Source organism: Symphodus melops (genome assembly GCF_947650265.1).
Source record: "Symphodus melops genome assembly, chromosome: 1".
Classification (NCBI taxonomy): Eukaryota; Metazoa; Chordata; class Actinopteri; order Labriformes; family Labridae; genus Symphodus; species Symphodus melops.
In genome coordinates, this window is record NC_136691.1 from 29,406,625 (window position 1) to 29,433,029 (window position 26,405).

The 26,405-nt window shown below is 45.8% G+C and overlaps 4 protein-coding genes across 5 annotated transcripts; all 4 read right to left on the bottom strand.

Moving 5' to 3' along the window:
- Positions 1–179: 179 nt before the first annotated feature.
- On the bottom strand, positions 180–3,557 carry LOC306831970 (uncharacterized protein). The gene is made up of 2 exons (XM_079356291.1): positions 3,189–3,557; positions 180–984 (listed from the first exon to the last, which is right to left on the bottom strand). Exon 2 carries the CDS (start codon positions 962–964, stop codon positions 296–298), a length of 669 nt encoding a protein of 222 aa, XP_079212417.1. The 5' UTR covers positions 965–984; positions 3,189–3,557; the 3' UTR covers positions 180–295.
- Positions 3,558–4,877: 1,320 nt separating this feature from the next.
- On the bottom strand, positions 4,878–8,607 carry LOC306825297 (uncharacterized protein). The gene is made up of 5 exons (XM_079345955.1): positions 8,354–8,607; positions 8,112–8,275; positions 7,388–7,630; positions 7,094–7,300; positions 4,878–5,366 (listed from the first exon to the last, which is right to left on the bottom strand). The coding sequence occupies exons 1-5, from the start codon at positions 8,590–8,592 to the stop codon at positions 5,164–5,166; spliced, it is 1,056 nt and encodes a 351-aa protein (XP_079202081.1). The 5' UTR covers positions 8,593–8,607; the 3' UTR covers positions 4,878–5,163.
- A 1,307-nt stretch (positions 8,608–9,914) lies between these two features.
- ier3ip1 (immediate early response 3 interacting protein 1) lies at positions 9,915–11,096 on the bottom strand. The gene is made up of 3 exons (XM_079356033.1): positions 10,909–11,096; positions 10,332–10,433; positions 9,915–10,234 (listed from the first exon to the last, which is right to left on the bottom strand). Exons 1-3 carry the CDS (start codon positions 10,997–10,999, stop codon positions 10,179–10,181), a joined length of 249 nt encoding a protein of 82 aa, XP_079212159.1. The 5' UTR covers positions 11,000–11,096; the 3' UTR covers positions 9,915–10,178.
- A 671-nt stretch (positions 11,097–11,767) lies between these two features.
- LOC306825239 (mothers against decapentaplegic homolog 2) lies at positions 11,768–25,397 on the bottom strand. 2 transcript variants are annotated; one of them, XM_079345844.1, is made up of 11 exons: positions 25,211–25,397; positions 20,145–20,591; positions 18,817–18,906; positions 18,408–18,601; positions 17,076–17,210; positions 16,890–16,952; positions 15,683–15,736; positions 15,364–15,576; positions 15,127–15,264; positions 14,342–14,486; positions 11,768–14,064 (listed from the first exon to the last, which is right to left on the bottom strand). In XM_079345844.1, the coding sequence occupies exons 2-11, from the start codon at positions 20,378–20,380 to the stop codon at positions 13,941–13,943; spliced, it is 1,392 nt and encodes a 463-aa protein (XP_079201970.1). In that variant the 5' UTR covers positions 20,381–20,591; positions 25,211–25,397; the 3' UTR covers positions 11,768–13,940. The 2 variants fall into 2 exon arrangements, with proteins under 2 accessions (XP_079201970.1, XP_079201969.1); XM_079345843.1 differs by having other exon boundaries at positions 16,878–16,952.
- Between the last annotated feature and the right edge of the window lie 1,008 nt (positions 25,398–26,405).

A 26,405-nucleotide genomic window follows, 5' to 3' on the forward strand; every position in this document is an offset into this window, starting at 1 on the left:
AGAATATTTGTCCTTTGAAGAAGACAAATCTTCTGAAGAACACACTGGAGAACAGGAAACAGAATGCAGAAGGTCAAATTACGTGCACAAATATTCTGTCCCACTCAAGGAGAATTCTCCTGATCATATCCTGCTGCGTTAAGCTCACTCAGGTGAAGTCTGAGTATAAAAATTCAGCTGTTTGCTTTCACACATGCAGCTCCAACTGGAAATATCAGGAGATTTTCAGGAGTATTCTGTAGACGTGAAAGCAATTCAAACTCCTGCAGAGTTCAAAACTATGAGTTTTGTCGGGTCATAAAATGGTGCAGACACAGCAACGTTTCCTTCCATAGTCAGCCTGAACTTCCTCAGGTGGAGGTGCTTCAGGAGCCGAGGGTTCCTCCTTATACTCCGACACAGAGCCACTGGAGGTGGACAGCAGCCTCCCACACACCAGTTCAGCTGCTTTCCCTCCCATGATGGACAAGTCTGTCACTGTTTTCTCTCTCAGTGACATGTCTCCGTCATCATCGTCGTCTATCAGCACAAACTCCTTGAGGTAAACCATCTCCACCCCGTGGAGGCTGTGGTTCTCTGTCGATTCCTCCGTGGTGTAGGCATCCACAAAGGTCAGAGTTGAAGTTTCTGTCAGGGTCTCATGTTGGTCGGTGGAGTTGTCTTCCGCCCCCGAATAACCCTGGGTGCATGAATCTGTCATCCATAAGGAGTTTCTATGAAACGCGTCATCTCTCATGCCGTACCTCGGCTCCTGGCTGTGAGAGATGATGTCTGGTACGCAGGACGTCTTGCCTGTATCATCTCGCCTGCTGACCCTGTGAGAACCGTTTTCGTTGGCATGACCATTCTCAGGGTGAAACTTGAAAGCCACCTTCTGGTATTCATGGTAGACCTGCACACTGCTGCTCCCTGGTGGTGAAGAGAGGGGGATGCCAGCAGTGTCTCTTTTTCCTTGCTTCTTCATGTATTTTGCTCTATTTTGCACTGAAATGAAAAAATAAAAAATGAGCTTTACACCTTCATAAAGTTAAAATATTATTTGGTGTTTGTATTTTAAAGGACCAATCAGCAAGATGTGTAGTGAGTGAAATGATAAAGAAAGATTACTCTGTGATCCGACAGTAAGGAAACATGCTGTGTTGAACAATGCAGCAGCCAGTCTGTCTCAGACTGTGTATCAAGGCTCCTGTGAGGAACTTGCTGTTTATACAGGTAAAGCAACCTCATGGACAAAGTGGTCCCTCTTATATCTTTGCTGATTTTGTCCCGTGTAAAACCGTGTTTTTTTTAAATGTCACATATCACGCTAAACATACTTCCCCATGTTTCTACAAACCCCCCAATGACGAGAAAAGTCCATCCTGTCCGTCTTCTGCCTGCTCCACTTTTCAGAAAATGTGTGCTCAAACAGGCCGTTTCCCTTCATGACATCACAAAGGGCAGTAGCCCCTCCCCAGGTGGTTGACACTCCCACAGCTAGGTGTTTTGGTGCATTCATCTTAAAAACGAAACTTGTTCAGACGTCTCAGTCGTCATCATATGGGGGTCAAAATATGTTTTGTTTATGTTAATATACAGTTACATGTCACTGATCTTCTTTTTGAGGTTAATGCTTTTTTCTTTTTGCTGTCGTTAAAACATTCAGACTTTCCGAACTGACATCACGTTAACAAACGGAAGTCAGAAGAACGACTTCCAAACTCGGAAAGTTGAACCGCCCGAGCAGCACATGAATGCAGCATTTGTTCTGCCCTCTGAGTCTGCCTTCTCACCGTAAACAATAGGACATGGAGCGAGAAAGCACAGAGTACACCCGAGCCCTTCCAGAGAGGGGGCGTGGTCAGACACAGCTCATTTACATATTTAAAGCTACAGACACAGAAACAGCCTGTTCTGAGCAGGGCTGAAATAGAGGGGTTAATCAGAAGGAACAGCCAACACTGACTTGGGGAGACAACTTGATTTGTATTTTTCAGAGTACCAAAATCATCAGTTTTATCCGCAGCAGCTTGGACAGCTGATAGTAAGTGCTGTGGAATTTTTGTATGAACACCAGTAGAAGAGAAAGATCTGTCATTCAGCGCTGGACCCTGTGAATACATCAACGAGGCTGGAACTTTTAAAAGAAGCAAAAAATAACTTCATCTCCCAGAGGAGCAGCTCTTTGAAGACGGAGACGGATGAACTCCTCTAAAGTGCTCTGTGTGTTTCATCTCTCTCAAACACACACACACACACACACAGACACAGACACAGACACAGACACACACACACACACACACACACACACAGACACAGACACACACACACACACACACACACACACACTCTCCCCTTCTCTACAAATACAACATTGGAGATTGTGAGTCACTGTGAGTGACTTCAGAGGATGTCAGGTGTTTTAAAGGTACAGCAGAAGAGCTCCGATCACAGAAGGAACTCGGAGGTTGAATGTTCAGATATGAGGGTTTCATTGCATTAAGGCGGATCACATATATAATGTGTATTATACATTAACTATGAGGTCAAAGAGAAGAGGAGCGTTTCCACTTTGCACCTCTTTAGTCTAGATTCTGCACAGGAGCGTAGCTGACTGACCTTCTTACACTCGACTGGCTGCATGACAGAATCGGGACTCCATAAATGAATAATAACAATAATGTACATGTTAACGCCAGTGAGCAGCAGCGTGCTGCACACCCAGCTCGGGATGGTGACCGAGAAACAAAGAATGAAAAATAGACTGGGGTTGCAGTATGGCTGTGGTTTTCAGCTGGTTGGTGGCTGCAGCAGGAACCGTGAGAGAGTTTAAATGTAGAAGCAGGAAGTTATGGAAAGGACCGCACGATAATCCCAACTCAAGGTGGCCTCTATACACTCAAAGGGATATAAGGACATGTGACAATGTCTTGAATTAACCCTCATAGACTACAGATTCATCTCCCCATGCAGAACTTCATTGCACACCACCAGTAAAAGGACTGAATGTGAATGTCCTCTGGTGAAGTGATAGAAAGTATCCCATGTTCAGTGTCACTGCAAACAGCAGCACAGTACAGTGACTTTAAGGCGACATGAGCATCACACAGTTAGACACCAGAACATTATTTAGAGGAGCATGAATACAGACAACGTAGCGTTTGTAACATAAATGCACTTAAAGTCAAACATTCAGAAAACAGATTTACCTCAAGCGTTCCTCGGTCGAACTCGTCCTGGAGCTGCTGTGATGAGAATCACATGGCAGGGGCGGGATGACCCAGCGTGCGTCCCTCTGTAGTACAGCTGCTGAAAATGATTTCTCCTCCTCCTCCGTCTTTAAGCAGAGACTCTCCCCACACACCCTCCCCCATCGGAGAAACTACAACCGCTCACCGTGTGCAGGGAGGCAGACGCAGGATGCTTCGCTGATTGCTGATTTTGTTATTTGGGGTTTTGCTGAATTTGTGTTTTTTTTTTCTTCTTTTTTTTGCCCCAGGTAGAATGACCTTCACGTTCATAAAGCTGCACGTATTCACACCTGGAAATAATCAGCATCTACTACAAACTGAATACACTGACCTTTCAGATACCTGCTCTCTTTGTAACTGTAACAAACTGTAAGGTAACATGCCATGAGTCTTTCACCAGTAAATCAGAACATATGACCATGTGCCCGATCATGTATCAGTACTAACTGATCCATTCAGGAACATTCAAACCCAACCAAGCAGGTTAAGTGTCTTGCCCATGGACACATTGGAAGCTGCAGGAGTTGGGGATTGAACCCCCGACCTTCGACTGACTCTACCTTTGTAGGTTCCTTCTCATTTAAATGCAGCACATTTCATTTAAAGTGACATGGAGCTTTGTTTCTTTTCTTTGCTCTGTCTGCTGGAAAATATCAGAAAGCTGAGGTTGTGATTTTTGACTGGATGGTCATGGTGCTGCAGTGGTTAGCCGTCGCCTCACAGTGAGGAGGCTCCTGGGTCGTCCCTGTGACAGCAGCCTCCCCGTGCATGTGATCCCTCCTGGTTCTGCCTCCCACAGATCCTGGGGGACTCGAACTCGTCTATAGCTGTGAGTATGAGTGTGGCTGGTTGGTCTGATGTTACTACTTCATTGTGGAGATAGAAAAGAGTAAATTCATCTATGTGCGTTCCTATCACATCTGACCTCCCTGAGGAGCTGATGTGATCACACAGACTTTCTGCCTTCTCGGCCTCCTGAAAACATGAACTCACTTTGTAATTTAATAGTTGAATTCTATATTCCATGTATGCTTATTCTTTTCGTCTACCTCGATACCCAGACGGGTCTTCTGGGTCTCAAACGACAGGCGCTTCTTTGCCCCCCCCCCCCCCCCCCCCCGTTCGTCTCATATTTGTGTTTGAACATGAAGACGATAATCTACTAGTAAATGAAATATAACACAGTGCACGAGCTGTTTCACTTTGTCTTTAATAAACCTAAACGTGTGTGAAGCTCAGAGGATGTGTCGGCTGATTGTCCTTCTACTTTTTGTTTTAATCGCCTCAGAAACTCAGATTATACACGAACGCTGTTCTTGTAAATGAGACGTCGTAACGCCAGTGACGTCTTTCTGAAAAGCTGCAGCGATGCATGAAACGCTGCTTCTCTCAGTCCCATGCACTAAACGTGTTTCACTGAATAATACACGAGGACAGACCTCCACACACATGAAAGCTGCAAACAGGAGCATCGGAGGGATCAAATATTGAAAAGAACGTGTTCCCTGTGGGGGGGTGAGGACTGCATTAGCTGCCCGCCATCGTCAACAAGAAGACGTGTCGTCTCACGGAGCCTCGCTGACAAAACCAAACGCACCACGCCAGCCAACATGTCCGCCCCGAACAGATTCAGATCAGAGACCAACATCAGAATCACAATCGGTTTTTATTGCCAAGGACATTTACATAGACGAGGAATACTTCAGTGTCTTTCCTTGTGTTATTTAAGTCTATTGTATTTTTCTTTAACCCCTTTATTTAATTAATGTAAACTGATGTAACACCCATATTTCCCCCACTGGGGGATCAATAAAGATGATCCTTATCACTCATGAGACGATAGGAGCGTCCTGTCTGTGGAAGAAGTACTTTAACACGGTTAATACTCAAAGTGTTGGAATCAGGGCGTCACAGTGACGATTACGTCCTCGGCTCATGAACACCTTGAGATCAGTCCCGTCACGTGACACGTGTTTCTTCCATGCTGCTGCATTTGGAAACGGACGCCTTGGGCTGAAGACGGACCCCCGGTACGTTTGGTGCTGTCCCAGAACCGGAGCGTCACTCTGCCTGGCGTCCTCAGAGGCTCCTCGAACTGGGCTGTGATGCTGACGGGAGCTGTGATGACTTTGACCCCTGATGACGACAAACAACGAGAAGGACTGCTCTGGGTTTCTGAAAACAATCAATCACACATTTTTCTCCACTGTTGACATTTAGTATATCGTCCTCAAAGCAGGAGGCCCGGGTTCAAATCCAACCTGTGGCTGCTTTCCTGCCTCCTCTCCAATAAAGGCACAAAAACCCCCAAAACAAATCTTTAAAATCATTCCGATCTCCGCCATGCACATCACATTTAATTATTCCACATCTTTCTTGGCGTGGTCTTCGTGGTGATTAGAATACCTGTCTTCATATCAATGCTGAACAGAATCACAGTCTGATCTAAAGAGCGGAGCAGAACGTGGTGGAGAACAGGAAACAGAATGCAGCAGCTTCGTTACAGCATGGCGGTCGTAGCGGCCGTGCACCAATCACAGCGCAGATGGTCTGAGTATACTTAAAGGTACAGCAAACACGTGACATCAGCCTTCCACGCCCTGTGGTGGTTTGTAGCGTTGTTGGGTGTGCACGTCCTCAGACATCAACGCTCTGTAGCGTAGAGTTGGACGGTGATGAGACATCAGAGAGTCTACAGCTACGACGTGTCATTGCTGTTGCCCAGCGACAAACACAGCTGGCCACAGATCACCTCTCCTTCAGGGTTTCATGCCGTCTGATTTATGTGGCGCTGCCTCTCGACCAGGGCTCCTCCATTAGTGGACTCCAGTCCGGATCCGGATGTGATACGGACCAAGACAAATATCAATTATCCAATTCTGTGTCCAATCACGTATCTATCCCGTGCCCAATTCAAACGTCCTATCAGCTGTTGTTTAGCGTCACTATGGCAACTCATTGTGGTCGTGAGTTATTTTCTCCTCTGCAGGAAGTTAGTCTGAGGTTGGATAATTGGCAGACGGTCGCTCCGGGCAAACCCAACATGGAACCTCCAACATAAAACTGACTTCACCGCGCTCACACAGCTCATCATTAAATACAACAACACAGTCAGATTCGTGAAGGCTACCTGTTCTTTAGTAAAGCAAAAATTATGGCGTGCTCCAAACATGACGAAAAGCGAGAGGTGGAATCTGAACACCGTGAAGTTAAGAAGGAGTGGACTGATAAATCTGCATTTAGCACGAAACCCATGTTTAATCTGTAATGAGACAGCTGTCCTCGTCTAACGTGGAAACGCAAAACGTCATTATGAAACAAAGAGCAGAATTACACACAAAACTAACACAAAGATAAAACTTACAGCACGTCTCTACGCCTGGCTCTTACACCGTTTGTGCCAACGTTTAAAGAACTAGTGGCACGTATATGGACAGAACATATCAGGCTTTGGGCATCGTTCAAATGTTTTGTGGATTTACTGCCTTTTTTTGTTTTTGTGGCCAGATTGGAGATTTGTTGAGTGGGCCTTTTGAGTTTCTAACTGAGGAGTAGCCGTGCTCTAGAGGAATCCTCCAGTGACACGCGCAGAGGGAAGGGTGTGACACAGTCGTTTGCTCAAAAGCACAAATATTCGAAGTGCCACCAGCCCCTCCCACTCGCTCGAGCTGAACTCTCCTGATTACATCCTGCTGCGTCCTCACGTCAGCTCACTGACTTCCTGCAGAGTAAACAGGAGGAGGCTGCAGGAGAAACTCCAGCTGAGGTCGAACAGAAACATTTCACACCTGCAGCTCCTCCTGGAAACATCTGGAGTTTTCTGCACTCAGTCATGAACAACAATGGGGTTACATATACATTACCTTTGTGCTTTTCTATTTCAGCCAAGCAGACAGACAGCATCCACAGACTCGGGGAGGTCTGCGCTCTGCCGAGGAGCCAGGCAGAGAGACAAAGGAGGCGATAAGGGGAGGAGTCAGAGAAGGACCAGACGCCCTGCAGAGCGGCACACCTGGGAACTCGTAACTCTACCTGCTTCACATTCTCCAGGACAGGCTCGTCTGCTTGGCCTGTCAGAAGGGAGAAAAAGACAGATGCTTTTGTTAGCGTCAGACGTTTTCTTTATGTGACCTAAAAATCATGGGAGCACTGCTCACTCTGCTTTTCATGATGGAGTAAACACCCGCTGGCTTTGTGGAGCCTTTTTGTGGACAGCAGAGTCAGGACGCTCTCCCACACCGGCCGCCCCGTACGAGAAGTGGCACACAGGCAGATGTCCACCTCCACTCCTGCGTCAAGCTGCCGGTACTCCAGGACTCGAACCCGCAGCATGAACGGACCCTTCTTGAGTTCATCGACCGGTTCGAGGGTTTTCAAACTCTGACGGACCCGAAGCAGACCTGCAGAAGAACCACAGTCATCCCACGATACCCCAACGCCTTGATTTTCATTTTAATCTCCGTTATTTAGCGTTATTGATCACAGTAACTGAAACTGACACTCGAACTAGTGATGTAGTCAAAACCAATCTACTCGAGAGCAGAGTGCACCGAGACAAGACCAAGACACTGTCCAGACCGAGGAACTCACTGAGACCGTCACACCGGGAAGGTTGCAGCCGTAAACAGGGGATAAAAAAAAAAGTGTTATCATTCTAATCACAGTAAAAATGTCAGTGACGGTGTTGATTTGAAATCTGGAGTCTGCCCAGTCTGAGACCGAGAAAAACTACAGCAGATCTGCTGTTTAATTAAAGACAGATGTATTTATAGGCTCTGGTTTTGTTATCAACCCAAGATACTGTTGAGTGAGACATCTGTGTAAAACCCCAGAATGATCTCGTCAGCATGAAGAGCTGCAGAACATGTGAGAGATGTTCACCTGCAGGACTGAGTCTGAAGCTGCCGTCAGTCAGCACCATGAAGAGCAGTCTGCGACACAGGAACTCAGGGAAGCACAGGGGGGTGTCTCTGTAGTCCGTGTCTGGATAGTCCCAACCATATCCTGCAGCACTGCAGAACCTCCTGAGCAGGGGAACCTGCAGCCTGAAACACACACACACTCCACTTGAAGCTGCTCACTTGCTTAGAGAGGTTTCCCGTGTCAGACTTCAGCTGACTCACCTGCAGTTCAGAGCGGTGTAATCCACCTCACACTCTCTGCTTTGTGTGTGCAAGACGCTTCTCTTCCGCGTCAGGATTCGGATCAAATATTTGATGTAAAGAAAGACGAAACTCGGCAGACTGCTGTGGTCAAGGACACTTCTCTTCAGCGCCATGTGTGCAGAGTAAATGTGAACATAGAGGAAACACAGGGAGCAGACTGTGAGCGACGGCACCATGACACTCTGTGCAGCCCCCATTGTAGCCTCACAATCATTTGAATCTGCAGGCTGAACACGATCAGAGGAACTTCTTATCAACACATCTTCAAACTACATGGAAGTCTACATTCCCTCCGAGCGCGTGAGGCTGGGAACGTACGGAGTGCGCGCTGGGACAAACAGACAAAAAGCGACTTTTTGGTGAAAGAATCAAATTCATGAAGACATTTTATCATTTCTCACAAACAATTATTATACAGAAGACATTTTATGAATTAAAAATCAAGAAAGCTTTAAATGCATCCAGTTTTTAAAAACATTGAGGACATTAATTGCCAGATAAATGTTTCCTAAAGGGCACATATCCACTTCTACTTTGTTTGTATTTGGGTAAGCTGAGCGAATCAACCCACAAAATCTGAAATAAATCCATCCAGTCCTCTGCAGAAGTCTTACAACACAGAGCGCTGTAAGAAATGCTCTCCTTGTGATGTCATAGTGGGATCCTGGTAAAACAAACAAACCCTGCCCTACCCTGGTATCTCCACCCATGAACCCCACCTCCAGCCGAGAGCAAAACTTCTGTGGAGGTCCACCAATTTCATTTTTGCTAGCAAAGGAGTAATGTCTACCAGGAAAACTCAGGGGGGCTCAATACATTTAAAGAGACACACACCAAAACAAAGCGTTCTGAGAGCTGGTTTCTGCAGGGTCACAAACCTCTGCTGCTTGATTCATGTTATATATTTTTTTTTTATATTTTAGGATATGAGTCCTATTAAAGGATTTATTTTCCAGCTACAGTGCAAAGCAGGAAAGCAGGGAGAGAAGGGTACAAAAAACTGGAAAGGAGCCACAGACTCAACTTCAACCCAGGTTGCCCGCTTGGAGGACAACTGGTGCGTTCCATTAGAGCTTGTCATTACGAGTTGCTGGTCTGATATGTACTCAGAAACGTCCTCCCTTTCCCCTTGGAAACTTAGAAAAACTTCCGGAGCACGTGTTAAATTCCAACATGGCTTCTATGTAAATCAACAGTAAGCTGTAACTCTTGTGGTAATTAGCACTAGCATTATAAATCAGCAGGAACCAGCATAGTTCGTTGTTCCTGCCAGGTGTCAGCTTACAAACCAAAGGTACTCCTAGAGACGTCCATGTTAATTGTACGACTTGTAACCAGCTCACAACTGGAGGGGGATTCACTCAGGTGTGACGTCATTCCCCACTCCGAGATAAATGTTTGTGACATTGCTCCGTAAGTTTATCGGCATATGCCGTGGCTGTCGTCAAGTGAGTTTCCATGTTTTCAGCGTACAAACACCATTACATTTTGTCAGTGAAAAAACTATGTACAAAATGTGTTCATAGCAAATATTTTATTAAAGGCAAATCAACTGTGAACAACCCGACCTTTACACACAATCAAGGAGGGAAGGTAACCGTTTTTAAGTATTGTGTCGTAAAAAAACCCAGCTCAACAAACATTTCATGAATTCACGTTAATGATCAAATGAAAAGACTTGATGGTGAACATCGTCTGTGCCAAAGTGAGAAGATGCTCCTGCAGGAAGGTTCCTGAGGGGATGGCGTGCTCTCCTGACGTCTGATCCGTTTGTCTCACCTCGTCAACCAAAGAGGAGCAGCAGCACAATGCAGACTGAATTCACTGCAATCAACGGCACTGCGAAGGAGAAAGGGGAGATTGTATGAACAAGGCCAAGGACACTAACGGTGTCTGTCTGCTCGTGCACTAAAGGGAAAGTCATGTGACCTCCTACCTCTCATGACCGTCCTCACAGAGCGAATGAGGTTCATCATCTGCACCTTGATGCCAGGTTCATCACCGAAGCCCCCAACACTTTGGTCCACTCCCCAGCCGACTGAAGAGGGAGAAATCATTCAGAGAGATGAACACATGTTGACTCTGGAGGAGGAGAAGACGTGATCTTAAGATGTCTGATATCCAGAACATCATCATCTCCTCCTCCAGTGTCATATTACTTCAACACAACATTTATGAAAGCAGAAAATAGAGCTATAAAATAAGATTAAACTACAGTTGATTTTCTAACTCCACCAGCTCCACCGTTTAACTTAAACTAGACTGTTGCTAAGCAACCCAAACATCATGGAAACAGGAGACAGAGGTACAACTTCAAACAGTCCTGAACATATGGAGCCATGTTGATTCCTGATGAAGCTGCTACAAAACTTTTAAAAGTCGTATTTAAATGAATAAATTAATTGTTTAAAGTTACCAGCCGTTTCAGACCAGTTAGCTAAGTGGTTAGCGTTAGCATTCAGCTTGTTCACGTTTCGACAGACAGACGCTTTAAAGTCTCTCTCTTTACTTACTTTTGCTCAGAAATCGCTCTTCGTGTAACACAGCGACGGCATTGACGCATAAAATTGCAGCTTGAATGAGGGAATACAACGTAAAAGACATGTTTACTTTAGCAAGAAGCTAGCTGACTATTTTGGTTTGTGTGACGTTGCCTACGGTGGCTGAGGAGGGACAAACGCTCACGGCTTCGAGAGAAAGTGTGCCTTTACTCCTTACGGTATGAGTAGAGACATACTTCAACATAACACGAGCTGATCCTTGGTAAACAAACACAAACACACTGAAACTTTCCTCTTCCATCTGTAAAATGATGTCATATTAGGGACAGACGTCAACACCAAACAGGATTTAAAGACAAGAAAGATTTTACACATTTGATTTTTACACCAGACAAAATATTTAATATTTCAACACAATTTAATGCATATGGACCTCCAACTCAGGTCTGTCCTTATTTGTCAAAATGTGCAAAAACCCTTCAATGATGGTGATGATGAATAAGCAACTACAGTTCAGTGATCCAGACCAGTCTGGTCTCAGAATCGAGCTTTGTTACTCTGTCTTGTCTTGGTCTCAGACTGGACAGACTCTGGACTTCAGGTTATTTCTCCATGTCAACACCTCTTTCACCTCTCCAAGTTTGGTTCACCAGCACCGGTGATGACTGCAAGCTTCCCCGTGTTGTGGTCGAAATGAGTGACACGTGCCCTAAACACAAGATAATGACTTTTCATGGTCTTGGTCTTGATCCCGAAATGTCTTGGTCTGGGTTTGTGTGGTCTTGACTACAACAGAACCTGGTTCAGTCTCTGTGTGCATGCACGTTTGTAGTTCCACATATTCCTAACAAACAAAACACAGGACACTGAATCATGAGAATAAAAATCTTTATTAGTGTTTTATGAAGTCTGCATAATATGCCACACGCCTGAGAAGCTTATGGTCAGAAAAAAAAAGAAAAAAAAAAAAAAAGAAAAAAAAGAGAACTGCTCTATCAATACCGCCCTCTACTGGTAAAACAACTGCGACAACTACTGTACTGACTGCTTTGCAAAAAGATTACTGTTAAATACACACATACTGTACTACTGTTATGTATATGTACGTCTGGTCCACATCAGCTTGTGTCATGTATTTTTTCACATTCATATGTTGTAGGCCAAAGAGAAAAACAATGTAACACTGGACCCTAACACGTGGTTCAGTTCCCAAAGATCCAAACGTCACTAGGTGCACTTAAAGTACAATCACTAGTGCCAGAAGGTAAACACATTTACATCGAGAAGAAAAGGAGTGAGAGAGGGGAAACATGTTAAACTCACAACAGCCACGTCATGACCAAAAATGGCAGAGTTTAAGCTATCACGTCTGGTTGTACATACTGTATTTCATAGACAGAACAAATACAATACACACATTAACACAGAATGTCCCCGTGTGCACGCACATTCGCTCTTCTTTCACGTGGAAGAAAATGATCCCGTCTCCCACGTGTCTGTAACATTTGAATATCCAATTGTATCTGCTTGACCTTAACTCGCTTGACGAAGCACCAAAAGGCTACAAGAGGTCACGTGTGTGTGTGTGTGTGTGTGTGTGTGTGTGTGTGTGTGTGTGTGTTTCAGAAACAAGTGAAGAGATGAACGAATGGCCATCACAAAGTTTTACATGCCTCTGGAATCCTTTAAACCACCGCAGGAGAGAGGGGACGTTGAGTTTGGGAGCAAACCTGTTGTCACGTGTACTTTAAATGCACCACATTTCTTTGGAGGAAAAAAAAAAAAAAAATACAACCAACAGAATCTGTAGGGGCAAACAAAAGGAATGAGCCTCCTTGTCACTTAAGAAACAGCTGTGGTCTTGAAAATATTACTTTAATAAAAAGTGAACGACAGAAAATCTTAAGTATATTTATATATAAAAATACATGAGAATACAAAAAAGTAGCAAAAAAACGGGGATATAGGCTAAAAACAGAATGGATTCATTGATACCTTCAGTTTCTCGTGGTGAGACGGTCACCTGGGAGAGCCGCGGGGCTCCCGGTGTCGTGTCACAAAGAGAGACGAGCTTCCATAACAGCCGACGTTTCTGGTCCCAGCGCGCCTCGTCAACACGTCATTAGCTTCCACAGCAGACTATTCAGCGGGGATGTAAACCAACGAAACCGAGGACACGTACGAGTGCCGTAAAATGACAAAGAAATAAACTACGCTCCTACTCAGGCTCGACGTTGTTTGGGGCTTTTTTTTTTTTTTTTTTTTAAATCATTATTTTTAGCTAACATTCCTATTTGTCCGTTAAGAGGCGTGTCTTATAAAGACACGCGTCAAGGGTAACAAAAAGTCAATTCAGTCAAATTTCATAAACACTCTGTGGCGTTTTAATTCAGTTTAGGGAAAAAAAAAAAAAACGCCACCAAGGCCATCGTTTTTTTTCTCTCACCGAGCCGCCCTGACAGCAGACGACGGGTCCGCGTCTCCCCGCCCGCACAGACGTTTGGTCGGGGAAGGCGGGAGCCAAGAGTCACTGTCGCTCGTGTTACTCAAACCAGCAATCTTCAATACTGAGAAACTATTCACAGATATTTTTGGTATTTCCCCGACTTCCTGGACTAAAAACCAATATACATTTTATTTGTACCAGAAATAGATCTAATATTAAGGATTCGGGGGAAAGCAATTTAAGAAGGTGCAAGACATAGATGGGTATCAAAAGTGCCAAATTCTTTACTTAAGTGTGTGTGTGTGTGTGTGTGTGTTTGTTCTTTTGTTTGTGTGTGTGTGTGTGTGTGTGTGTGTGTGTGTGTGTGTGTGTGTGTGTGTGTGTGTGTGTGTGTGAAATGTTAAAACAGGGATGTGGAACTGGGCCACAAATACTATGAGGGACATTACAGAAATTCATTCTGTGGGGTTTTCATGGTTTTGTTTTTCTTTTCATGAAAAAATCACAACTTTAGAATTTAACGACAGGTCATAGGGCTGCGATTTTTTCAGGGGTGGTTGGAGGGGGGTGGGGGGGGGGGGGGAGGTTCCTCAGCCATTTAGGACATACTGGAGCAGCGAGCAGACGGGGAACCCATCTGGGTCAGAACCTTGTCCAGCCACTGCAGGGGTCCATTCAAATGAAGCTCGATCCAGCAAGGAGTGCTAGTGACGGTCTGCCGCCTGGAAGAGAGATAGAGAGAGAGCGAGAGAGAGAGACATGTTAATGAGGGATCTGCTGTCTTTACATCATGTGACTGGTGACACCGCACACGCTCGCTGTCCACCCTGCATCCGTTAACTCTCTGCTCTTTGAATTTCAGCTTCCCCTTATAAACATTTTGAGATCATGTGGTGCTTTTATTTTGAAGGTTGAAGGTGTTGATGCATTATTCCGCCTCGTGAAATGATCAGCCGGTTCAAACATGAATAGAGAGTAAGGTGCTGAAATACATCTCACCTGTACTCAGCCCCCCAGCCTTTGACAAAGCTCATGCGGATGGTGCACATCCTGGTGAGCTGGTAGACGGCTTCAAAGCCCTGGTTGACCGACTGAGCCAGCAGGGCGGCAAATTCCTGGTTGTTGAAGATTTTTAGATTACATCCTGAAAGACAAAGAGAGGAAGTTATGGTGCCAGTTAAAATGAGTTTCGCTGTTGATTTCTTTAACCCTTTTAAACAGAGTGTGTCAACGTGTGTCCAACGGTTTCTGAGAACTGAGACTCTCCACTTTACCAGCTACCTTAGTTTGGGATGTTTGGGATTGCACAAACACTCACATAATTACGGCGATCCGAAGGTCTGCTCACGCTAACGCGTTGTTGACGACACACTTGGTGTGAAAGGGTTAAAACATTTCCATCTGCAAACTAATCAGCACTGAATGCATGGGGCCTCTATTCCAGAGCTGCAGAATCGCGGTCCTATGCTTGCTGATCTTATGAGCTTCACCGTGTCGGTGACTCGTGGTTAAAGCAGCGGCTGTAGACAGCAGTTGTCGAGAATCACTGCGAAACGATACGTTCCAAGTTCTTCACAATAAAAGTCCCCAGCCAATCTGTAGTTGTAGAGCTTTTAATGTGAAACATCCCAAAGGAAACAGGACGTTTTCAGGGTTCAACGTCACGCAGGAGAGGAACAAAGCTTCAGCTCAGAGTCGTGAGAGCAGCTCGACAGTTTGCTGTGCTCTGAAGTTTCCTGACCCTCCATTTTATTCCCCTGATTGCAACACAAGCTGCATCTCACCTGGAGGAATTTTACACACTGTCGCTGGGTGCCAACCATACCGCTGGTTGCAGTTCGGACTCTGGACAAAGATGGCGCTATCACTCAGGCACTCAGCAAATACTTCCCCGCCGATGTAGTAGAGTCGAACTCCTCTTCCTGAAAACACAGAGAGAAGAACAGGTAGCACCAGATTCCTCGTAAAGAAGACGGGTCAAGGTGAACGACGGCAGAGGTCACATCAGGTCAGTTCCATACCTATGTGCCTTCGGGTCATCTCCACAGTGGCATTCCTGTTGACGTTTGACAGCAGACCCAGGCAGAACCGCTCGGAGTTTGATGGATCCGTGAAACCGTCCACTGTCAGCGAGGGCTGAGAGGCGTGAAACGTCTCCCCAACCCGCTGATTCAGCTCGTAGTAGGCTATAGAGCACCAGAAGGCCGGCTCCGAATAAGTCACCGGCTGCAGGTCTAAAGTAGAAGTCAAGTCAGTGAAAGTTCTGACCTGCGGTCTGAGTTCTTAACAATATGCTTGTTTGTTCTGCTTTGTTTTGGAGAGGGAGGATTGACATCTTACCCATGCTGTGATTGACAGGAGACAGCGTGCTGGGGGAAAGCTCTGCTGGAGAACCTGCCCGAAAACAAAAACACAGGTTATCTTCAAGTACGGACTCACAGGAGACCACATGGAGGACCAGGGGCATCAGGTCAAAGACGTGGGGTAAAGCTGATGGCTGCTCTCCAGACATATTTCACAATGAAGCATTTAAAGTGATCTGAGTGATAACAGAGTCGGGACTGACCCGACGTGTTCAGAGTGTGAACGTGGAAGACGTTAAAATGCTAAAAGCTTTGGACACGAACACCTGAACTAAAACCTCAGAAGAAGTACTCTTAGTAACCTTTGATCATTCCAATAGTAGAAGTCCGTCTAGGATCAAAGTGGGAAATCAACAATTCTCAATAAAACATTGAATCGCTTGGTGCAGCGTGCACAGTTCAATACGCATTTGGACATTTAATTTTTTGACGGTTTTGCATACAACAAGATGAACTTATCCAGTCACCATGCGCTGAAGTCTGGAAGCTACACACGACTTCAACATGGTGAGCGGAGAAGAGAGGCCGCAGTACGAGGAAACACCGCCGTCTTTCAAATCAGTGTGGTGGGGATGTTTGGGTTTCAACGTTGAGTAAGTCACCACTAACAGAGCTCAGCTAAACCTGTACAGAAACACACTACAACGTTAGCAGGCTGTCACGTTAGCGGGCTGTCACGTTAGCGGGCTGTCACGTTAGCGGGCTGTAACGGTTAGCGGGCTGTACACAATTAAATAACTAAATCTGTTTCTGTCTTAAAGTCCACGGTGATGACACCAAACATATTTTAAAATGTGTTCCTTACACATAAAAGAATGTTTTTTTATATTTTCACTGTTGCTGTCAAATTTTCCTATAACTGCTCACAATGAATGAACCCTCCAAACAAACACTCCCAAACTAAGTGGGAGAAAACCGAACTAAACACTAAATTTTAAAAAGAGTTACGCATTGAGGCTGGCTGACTGTACTGTTGCCTCCTTAGATCATAGAGACAAATATAACTTATGTGACCACTAGATGGTGAGGGATAAAGCTTCACGTTGATTTGACTTGATCAGACGACAGCTCATGGAGGATTTGTCGTGAAAACACACATCTGACGTTGACCTCTGGCAGCGGAGGGGAGGAAGAATCACAAGGAAAGGAAGAAGGATGCTAGTCTAGGGTACCTGTGTCCATACTTTGATTCATCTGTTGGTCGCTGGCCTCCCCATCCTCACTGATGTAGCCCGGCGGAGGCGTTTCTGTGAGAGTGAAGTAAAGAATCAGTATGAAGACTAAACAGACATCACGTCATTCTTCACCGTGCCAAACCTGGAATACTGGAGTGTGAATAATGTCTGACCCTGGGGAAGGGGAGAATTCACCTGGTATATAGTTATTTGGAGGTTCGATTCCTGCAGGAAAGTTTGTGTTCTCGGGTATGGAATGAGTGTAGTCATCCAGAGGGGGCAGCTCTGGCAGGATATCCGAGTGTCTTGGCACGAGAACAGGAGGCAGCACTGCAGGGTCGGGAGAATGGAGTTAGACGTGCATCGTTAATAAAGCCGTCAGTCATTTTTTTTGATTGTTTAAAGGCAAAAAAAGAACAACAGAAAGACGTTTTATCACTGATACGGCGCCGTGTCACAGCGCTGTTTCTAAAGACTGGAGGGCCAGTTTCTGACCCCTGCTTCACAAATAAATCTGCTGAATAAATTAAATTAAAAATAAAAAAAAAGGGGGGTTGATAAGGCTATCGAGTCACCCTGGAGACATCCCTAATTACTCCAATCTTTGCAACGACAATAAAAACTTAAGACTTCAAATGAAACTGAAGCGTGAAGCTGATCATTAGGAGAGGGAAGTCACATAAACGTTTAACTCGTGCACGCGAGAAACTCTGTGAAGACCTGCTTCTTGCTGAGAGTGAGACAGGACGATCTGCTTGTGAAATGTCTTTAAGCTTCAGCATGCACTCGTTAGCACAAAGACCGCCTGACGCCGTCCAAAGGTTAAAAACATCGGTCAACACGCACCTCTAAAGCTAAAAACGCTAACGTGTTTGATCTGGTTTATTGACGACGACGACGGCCCTGCACAACCCCTGAAGTTTCCCTCCTTTGTTGAAGTCTCAGATCTTCTTCTCCCACATTAAAACTTGCTCATGGGCACGCCAAGTCAACAACAACATCTGTGACGTGCAAACATTTTCTCCCCGTTCCTCTTCAATGATCATTTCAGTTTTAAAGACGTCGCACCAACCTGAAGGTCTCGTCTGAAGCCGCTAACACAGACGACAGCGTTTGTTTGTTTTTGAGTGTTTGAAGCAGCGGTGATCGCTATCGTCCAATCAGGCGTCTCTGCTCGCCCACATAGCGGGAGAGTTACTGTCTGTATGTGTGAGCGTGTAAAAACTCCAGTTAGCGACGTTAGCAACACGTTTACACATGAACACTTCCAACAGAGTTTCTGATCTTCAGTTGTACTAAAGGAGCGTTTTCAGGGAACTAAAACACAGTTTGCGTCTGGACGGTCGATACGCACAAACAAAAACTACCTTTCCAAAAACACGCGTGGATGAGGCTGCCATGACTGACACTTACCTGGGAGCCAACACATTTAAACCCTCTCGTAGCGAACGCCGCCCCCTCCCTCTAGCTCCACCCCCCCCGCTCTTACTCTTACACAGACTTACACACATGCAGACGTGCTCTCACCTGGGGTCTCCACCCTCTGGTAGTGGTAGGGGTTGATGCAGACCTCATCCTTCTTTAGGTGGAAGGCATACTCACAGGCCTCGATGGCACGCAGCTCGTGGTGGCTGTGAAGGTCCGGCCATCGCCACAAGCGGCAGTAGATAACGTGGGGGAGCCCCTTCCTGTGGGAGACCTGCAGGCGGCCATCCAATGATCTGATTGAACAGCAGACAGGACATGGTGGTGAGATGGGGGGGAGGTGGGTTGACACGTAATGTGGCCAGTGTTATGGGGAGGGGGGGGAAGGGGGGGATGAGAAGGATTGAGCAGTGACGAGAACGAGAAACAAAGATGTTCTCAGTCTGTCACCTCAAACATTCGCCCACATCAAAGCTGTATGCAACACCATACAATAGTTGAGGATAGTCACCTGGTTTGGTCAGGGTAGCTGTATAGGCCTGATGTATCCCACTGTTCTATCGTATTTGGTGTACTCAGTCCCCATATTTCAGAGCAATTGCTGTGCACAGAGAAAACAACAAAACAAAAACAAAAAACAAATGATAAACATGGGACATGGCTCATTCAGAATATCAGTATGGGTAATGTAAACATTAAAAGGCCTCTTTTATTGGAATGGTAAGGCAAAGGAAGACCCCGGGTCCATTTTCAGCGCTGCAGATGAAAGATGGGAATTTCAAATAAGAGAAGCCTTTTTGACAGTAAAACAAAAAACGAACACACGGAATGAGTGAGACAAAGAGCATTCCTCGACGATGTGGCTTTGTATCAAACAACCCAAAATAACTCTGAACGTATCTGGAGACGGTCAGACAAACAGTGAGGACACACAATGGGCACAAACAGAGGGGGGAAATGGAACGAGGAGGCGACCGAGAAAAAAAAAAAAAAAACAATTCTCAAACATTCACAAGAAAAGAGACGGAGACGTTCAAAACCTGGAATGAGGACACATGGGAGAGGTTGCTTCTGAATAACAGGACAATACATTTCTTCATTTTGAATGTGCTCGAAACACACAACACGTCCTGGCCCTAACAACATCTGAGGGCTGGCTAATACGATGACTTCCTAACTTGTTTGCTCCATGACAGGGGGAGGAGACCACACGCCGTCAGCTCGCATTTCTTATATTCATCGGCTATTTGTACGGCTGGAAAGTTGGCGGCAAGGGAAGAAACGGACCACATATGTGGAACGCAGGAAAGAAAAGGTCTGTAAATACAATCAAAACACAAGTACACTCCCCCCCCTCCATCCTCGACTACTTCAGCCACTTTTCATTCACATCGAGGCGGCCACTAGAAACAAAACAGCGTGTCTCAGAGCAATTCTCATGCGATAACAACAACCCTGCTATCGATAGACGTACAAACATGTGGCGTGGTACTGCGCGGCACATGATGTTCCCACTGAACGCGAGTCTGGGCCATCAAGGCTGGCTGGCTGATAAAGACACAGAGAGTGTTTTCTCACCCTTCTGTAAAGGAGAGATGTAAACAAACAGGGATTCCACTACATGGGCTCATCTTTAAAAGACATGTTGGGATTCGGCTATCACATGGCGACCAAACCGCTCGGACTTTTCAAAATGAGTCACTCAAACTAAGATCAGCGTGTGAATCTATACGACCCTGCTGTGACCGCTGAGCACACTTTGCAGAACCTTTTCTGACACAGCTGCAGCTTTCTGCTTGCCCTAGCTTTGCACAGGCGTGCGGCGTCGGGCCGGCGTACCTGGGGATGGTGACACACTTGGTGTTGCAGTTCTGTGTGGTGATGGCTTTCTCCAGCTCGTCCAGCTGGCCCGTCTTCTTCAGCTTCTTCACTAAGCTCTTCACAGCCTTCTCGCACCACTTTTCCTCTTGCCCATTCTGCTCCCCGCCGCCCGCTCCGCCGGGGCCGCTGGTCGACTTCTTCCAGCCCAGCAGCCTCTTCACCACAGGGGGGGTGAACGGCAAGATGGAGGACATCTTGGGTGGACAAGCCGAGGGGTCTCCAGAGGACTCAACACAAAATCTCTCTCTCTCTCTCTCTCTCAAACACACACACACACAAACACACACAGAAAAGAAGGGACCTCGAGCTGCAGGTTGGGCCCTTGCTGTGACGGGGCCCCTCGAGTGACCAAACCTCCACAGGTGGAAGCCAGTGTTGGCAGCGTTTAATCGAAGGAGTGGGCACCTTGGGAAAGAGCGACACACAAGAGGAATTATTACAAACAGTTCATGTAATATTTACATTCACAGGATGTTCGATATTCAATCACTGAAACATCAAACAGTGGAACCAATAGTCACACTTCTCAGCGCCGGTTTTTGTTTGAGAGGAAGAAGCGGATTGGTCCACGAGGATAAATGGCCCGTGTTAACCTGTTTCCACCAAGCGGTCCGATTCAGCTGCAGTAAACACTGATCTTGTTTGCATTTTTACAGCTGTCCCGTTCCTCGATTAATCACGCTGGCCCGCACTCACACTGCTCCATGACAAACCGCGCCTGAGCACGGTTCCCTCTTGAACAGAACATCGTAGTACAGTATGCATGTCTTCACAGAAATACAAAGCGTGCTCAGTTTACTGGCAGGCTAGTCAGACAGAACACGCCAGCATCTCTCCATATTGGAGGCTTTCCACGCTGCGCACACGTGTTTGTAGCTCGTGTATGAACTGTACGCCAGCAGACCAAGCGTGCTGATCAGACGAACTCCACTTTAAGCATGCTTAGAGCACAGATTGCCTCGTGTGAGTACGCCCTTTATAAACAGACTGAACATTTGATTATAGTGTTTGTATATATTTTTTTTTATATTATTTTTTTAAACTTTGACATCAGATTGCTCTAACTGTATTTCGTTGTACCTGTACAATGACAATAAAGATATCCAATCTTATGTAAGACGGATGGTGATAGCCACATCAGCTACATAATAGCATGAAATCATTGCAGCGCTACACAGTGTAGACTGTCAATAAAGGCAATGAAGAAGAATGCGACGCAGTAAACAAAGGCAACAACGGAGGACGTCCAGCAGAGGTCTGTATCGCAACTGATAACGATGTATTAGACGATATCTTTCTTTGTTTTATCTTGGATCTGTGTTGCTCCCTCAGATGCAGTTATCAAACACTGCATCTGCTTGCATATTAAATAAAGACAAGATGGCCACTTGACTGGAAAGTATATGAGCATGTACGAGAGGAAATAACTCTTCATGGGGCGTTCCCAAACCTGTGCCGAGAGCTGGTGATAAATGAAACCTCCAAACAGCCAACCAGAGATTCCTCTCACGGACGCCAAAAAAGGCTGATAGGGGCCGACGCACACAACTAGAGCAACGACCATCCACAGACGATTCAACGAGGACCAACTGGCAGATTGAGGCGCTTTACACCAAAACAGAAGGGTAGTAAAAAAGTAGGATTGACAGTGACCGTGGAAACGCCAACAAATGTGTACCAGAGCAAACTGGACTGGTTGGTGGAAACTGGGAGTTTGTACTAGCCAATCAGAGACAGAGCAGGAAGGAAAATCCTTATTTTTTAAATATAAATATAAATATATATATATATAAAAAATACAGTAACTCTACAGTGTAAACCTCACTACTCCACCTGATACACCTCACTACTCCACCTGATACACCTCACTACTCCACCTGATACACCTCACTACTCCACCTGATACACCTCACTACTCCACCTCACTACTCCACATGATACACCTCACTACTCCACCTCACTACTCCACCAGATACACCTCACTACTCCACCTGATACACCTCACTACTCCACCTGATACACCTCACTACTCCACCTCACTACTCCACCAGATACACCTCACTACTCCACCTCACTACTCCACATGATACACCTCACTACTCCACCTCACTACTCCACCAGATACACCTCACTACTCCACCTCACTACTCCACATGATACACCTCACTACTCCACCTCACTACTCCACATGATACACCTCACTACTCCACCTGATACACCTCACTACTCCACCTCACTACTCCACCTGATACACCTCACTACTCCACATGATACACCTCACTACTCCACCTGATACACCTCACTACTCCACCTGATACACCTCACTACTCCACCTCACTACTCCACCTGATACACCTCACTACTCCACCTCACTACTCCACCAGATACACCTCACTACTCCACCTCACTACTCCACCTGATACACCTCACTACTCCACCTCACTACTCCACCTGATACACCTCACTACTCCACCTCACTACTCCACCTGATACACCTCACTACTCCACCAGATACACCTCACTACTCCACCTGATACACCTCACTACTCCACCTGATACACCTCACTACTCCACCTCACTACTCCACCTGATACACCTCACTACTCCACCTCACTACTCCACCTGATACACCTCACTACTCCACCTGATACACCTCACTACTCCACCTCACTACTCCACCTGATACACCTCACTACTCCACCTGATACACCTCACTACTCCACCAGATACACCTCACTACTCCACCTCACTACTCCACCTGATACACCTCACTACTCCACCTGATACACCTCACTACTCCACCTCACTACTCCACCTGATACACCTCACTACTCCACCTCACTACTCCACCTGATACACCTCACTACTCCACCTCACTACTCCACATGATACACCTCACTACTCCACCTCACTACTCCACCTGATACACCTCACTACTCCACCTCACTACTCCACCTGATACACCTCACTACTCCACATGATACAGCTCACTACTCCACCTCACTACTCCACCTGATACACCTCACTACTCCACCTCACTACTCCACATGATACACCTCACTACTCCACCTCACTACTCCACCTGATACACCTCACTACTCCACCTCACTACTCCACATGATACACCTCACTACTCCACCTCACTACTCCACCTGATACACCTCACTACTCCACCTCACTACTCCACCTGATACACCTCACTACTCCACCTCACTACTCCACATGATACACCTCACTACTCCACCTCACTACTCCACACGATACACCTCACTACTCCACCTCACTACTCCACATGATACACCTCACTACTCCACCTCACTACTCCACCTGATACACCTCACTACTCCACATGATACACCTCACTACTCCACCTCACTACTCCACCTGATACACCTCACTACTCCACCTCACGACTCCACACGATACACCTCACTACTCCACCTCACTACTCCACATGATACACCTCACTACTCCACCTCACGACTCCACACGATACACCTCACTACTCCACCTCACTACTCCACATGATACACCTCACTACTCCACCTCACTACTCCACATGATACACCTCACTACTCCACACGATACACCTCACTACTCCACCTCACTACTCCACATGATACACCTCACTACTCCACATGATACACCTCACTACTCCACATGATACACCTCACTACTCCACCTCACTACTCCACATGATACACCTCACTACTCCACACGATACACCTCACTACTCCACCTCACTACTCCACATGATACACCTCACTACTCCACATGATACACCTCACTACTCCACCTCACTACTCCACACGATACACCTCACTACTCCACCTCACTACTCCACATGATACACCTCACTACTCCACCTCACTACTCCACACGATACACCTCACTACTCCACATGATACACCTCACTACTCCACCTCACTACTCCACACGATACACCTCACTACTCCACATGATACACCTCACTACTCCACATGATACACCTCACTACTCCACACGATACACCTCAATACTCCACCTCACTACTCCACACGATACACCTCACTACTCCACCTCACTACTCCACCTGATACACCTCACTACTCCACCTCACTACTCCACCTGATACACCTCACTACTCCACCTCACTACTCCACATGATACACCTCAATACTCCACCTCACTACTCCACACGATACACCTCACTACTCCACCTCACTACTCCACCTGATACACCTCACTACTCCACCTCACTACTCCACACGATACACCTCACTACTCCACCTCACTACTCCACATTAGAGCAGCACGGTCCCGAACTTTCATCATTATAGACAAGTTCAAGGATTTACTTCCCGACAGGCCCCTTGAGTGCTAACACTGAACGAAAACACACACATACAAAAATGACACAAAGGTGATGCACAAACACACAAACAATGACACACACACACAAATGATACACGAACAAACACATAACAAACACATACGAAAATGACACACACACACACACGATGCACGAACACACACACACAAATGCTACACACACTGAAATAAACACAAATGATACACGAACACAAACACATACTGGCCTGCTAGCGGCCTGCTCGACTTACATCAAAACAATAAGTTTACAAGTCTAATCTTTACCAACAATGTGTTGAAATCAGGGACACACATTATTCAACACAGACAGGGGGCAGAAACATAAACACGGGAGGGGGGGTCAGGGAGCTAACGTTAGCATCTCTGAGCTAGCTGCTTGTTATCAGAAATCCTTTTGTTGTGAAAAAGCTCGGACGCTTCAGTAACGTAGCTGCTTCACTGCCTCTCTGTCACCTTGTTTGTTTTTACTCTCATCCACGGACACTCCCTAAACATTCACGTCTTCCTGCTCCGGGTTATCGGCATAATGTTTGAGACTTTTACTGAAATGAAGACACGGCACCAAAATGAATTAGCATGTGAGCTAACGGACCCACACAAAACAACAAGTCGCAAAGTCCGTAAAACAGATAAAAACACATTTTAATAGTTACCCCAGCTGCGAGGACCAGGGCTCGGCTCTCTTAGGGAAGGACAGTCCTCTTAGCTCCTTGTTTTATGCACAGTTTGTGGACCGCAGCTATTTTTTTTTGACAAGGCTGAACTCAAGTTGCTAGCAGAGCTACCAGGGCTAGTTGGTCAGGTTCGGTAGACCGGAACAACAACACGAACGTGCTGGTTACGTAAAGGCGCGTAAGTCCCGCCTCCTTCGAAACATCATTGGAGGAGAGCGATTGAGGCGCTCGGGGAGTTATCTGAGGAATCAGGATTTATCTTATTGGCCAACATGTTGGGATATGAACATTTTTGTTTGGCCTTTTAAGATCAAATCCATTATACACAATCAACCTGTTACATCTCATCCACCAAGATCAATGTTCAAAAACAGAAAATCATGATTTACTTATTTCCTGAACACGCGATATGAAGTCTGTATGAGTCACACATTTTAGTTGTGAGTACTTCACGTGTATCCCTGTGGAGCACGAGTCACCCCCGGTGTCTTTTTGAGTATTTTTAGGGATGTAAAGAAAAATCTTAAAATCGTGATTAATAGATCTAAAGGTGTCACGGTTCACTTCTGTATTTTGAAAATGAATCTCAGTAACATGTGAGCATCAGCAGCTGTAGAGGGAGATTTAGTTGGAGGACGCTCCAGCGTCTTTGAAACCAGAGGTGTGGAAACATTTTGACTTTAAGACAGAAAATGAAAGAGGTGAGAAGAAAACACGAGACAAAAACTGTTTGCAAATATCACAAGAAGACAAGAACTACACAAACAACACAACCAACATGATGCAGCATTTAATATAGAGCACAATGAAACGCTCCAATCACCTCCTCTTGTTAAGAGAAATAAACATTAAAAGACCAAACCAGACTAACCAGCAGGTGAACAGCTCCTAAAGGAATCTGTTTCACTCATCATCTGTCTTCACTTTCATTTTGTCAATCATATCGTCAACCCGGCATCATGCATGTTATCGTGAGTTGAGTTAATCGTTATGCCCTTATGTATTTTTTATTTTATTTGCGTTATCTGAAGTAGTAGTTGTAGTTCATCAAATCTACAGTGCAAGAATAGAGGCTGGCAGTGGAAACACCAAAAGTGACATACACACCACATGAAAGACGTTTTCACACACACAATTACAGTCTGGTATGTAAAACAAAGTAGGTCTGATTATT

What these genes read in the sequence shown, in the direction of transcription:
- LOC306825297 (XM_079345955.1), bottom strand. Translation starts at nt 8,592, where the DNA reads ATGGGGGCTGCACAGAGTGTCATGGTGCCGTCGCTCACAGTCTGCTCC. An exon ending in TACACCGCTCTGAACTGCAG is followed by an intron (nt 8,276 to 8,353) that starts GTGAGTCAGCTG and finishes TGTGTGTTTCAG; the next exon opens with GCTGCAGGTTCCCCTGCTCA. An exon ending in CTTCAGACTCAGTCCTGCAG is followed by an intron (nt 7,631 to 8,111) that starts GTGAACATCTCT and finishes GTTCTTCTGCAG; the next exon opens with GTCTGCTTCGGGTCCGTCAG.
- LOC306825239 (XM_079345843.1), bottom strand. Translation starts at nt 20,380, where the DNA reads ATGTCCTCCATCTTGCCGTTCACCCCCCCTGTGGTGAAGAGGCTGCTG. An exon ending in GATGACCCGAAGGCACATAG is followed by an intron (nt 15,265 to 15,363) that starts GTATGGAACTGA and finishes CTGTGTTTTCAG; the next exon opens with GAAGAGGAGTTCGACTCTAC. An exon ending in AGTGTGTAAAATTCCTCCAG is followed by an intron (nt 14,487 to 15,126) that starts GTGAGATGCAGC and finishes TTTGTCTTTCAG; the next exon opens with GATGTAATCTAAAAATCTTC.
- LOC306831970 (XM_079356291.1), bottom strand. Translation starts at nt 964, where the DNA reads ATGAAGAAGCAAGGAAAAAGAGACACTGCTGGCATCCCCCTCTCTTCA.
- ier3ip1 (XM_079356033.1), bottom strand. Translation starts at nt 10,999, where the DNA reads ATGTCTTTTACGTTGTATTCCCTCATTCAAGCTGCAATTTTATGCGTC. An exon ending in AGAGCGATTTCTGAGCAAAA is followed by an intron (nt 10,434 to 10,908) that starts GTAAGTAAAGAG and finishes CTCCCTCTTCAG; the next exon opens with TCGGCTGGGGAGTGGACCAA. An exon ending in TGTGAGGACGGTCATGAGAG is followed by an intron (nt 10,235 to 10,331) that starts GTAGGAGGTCAC and finishes TCTCCTTCGCAG; the next exon opens with TGCCGTTGATTGCAGTGAAT.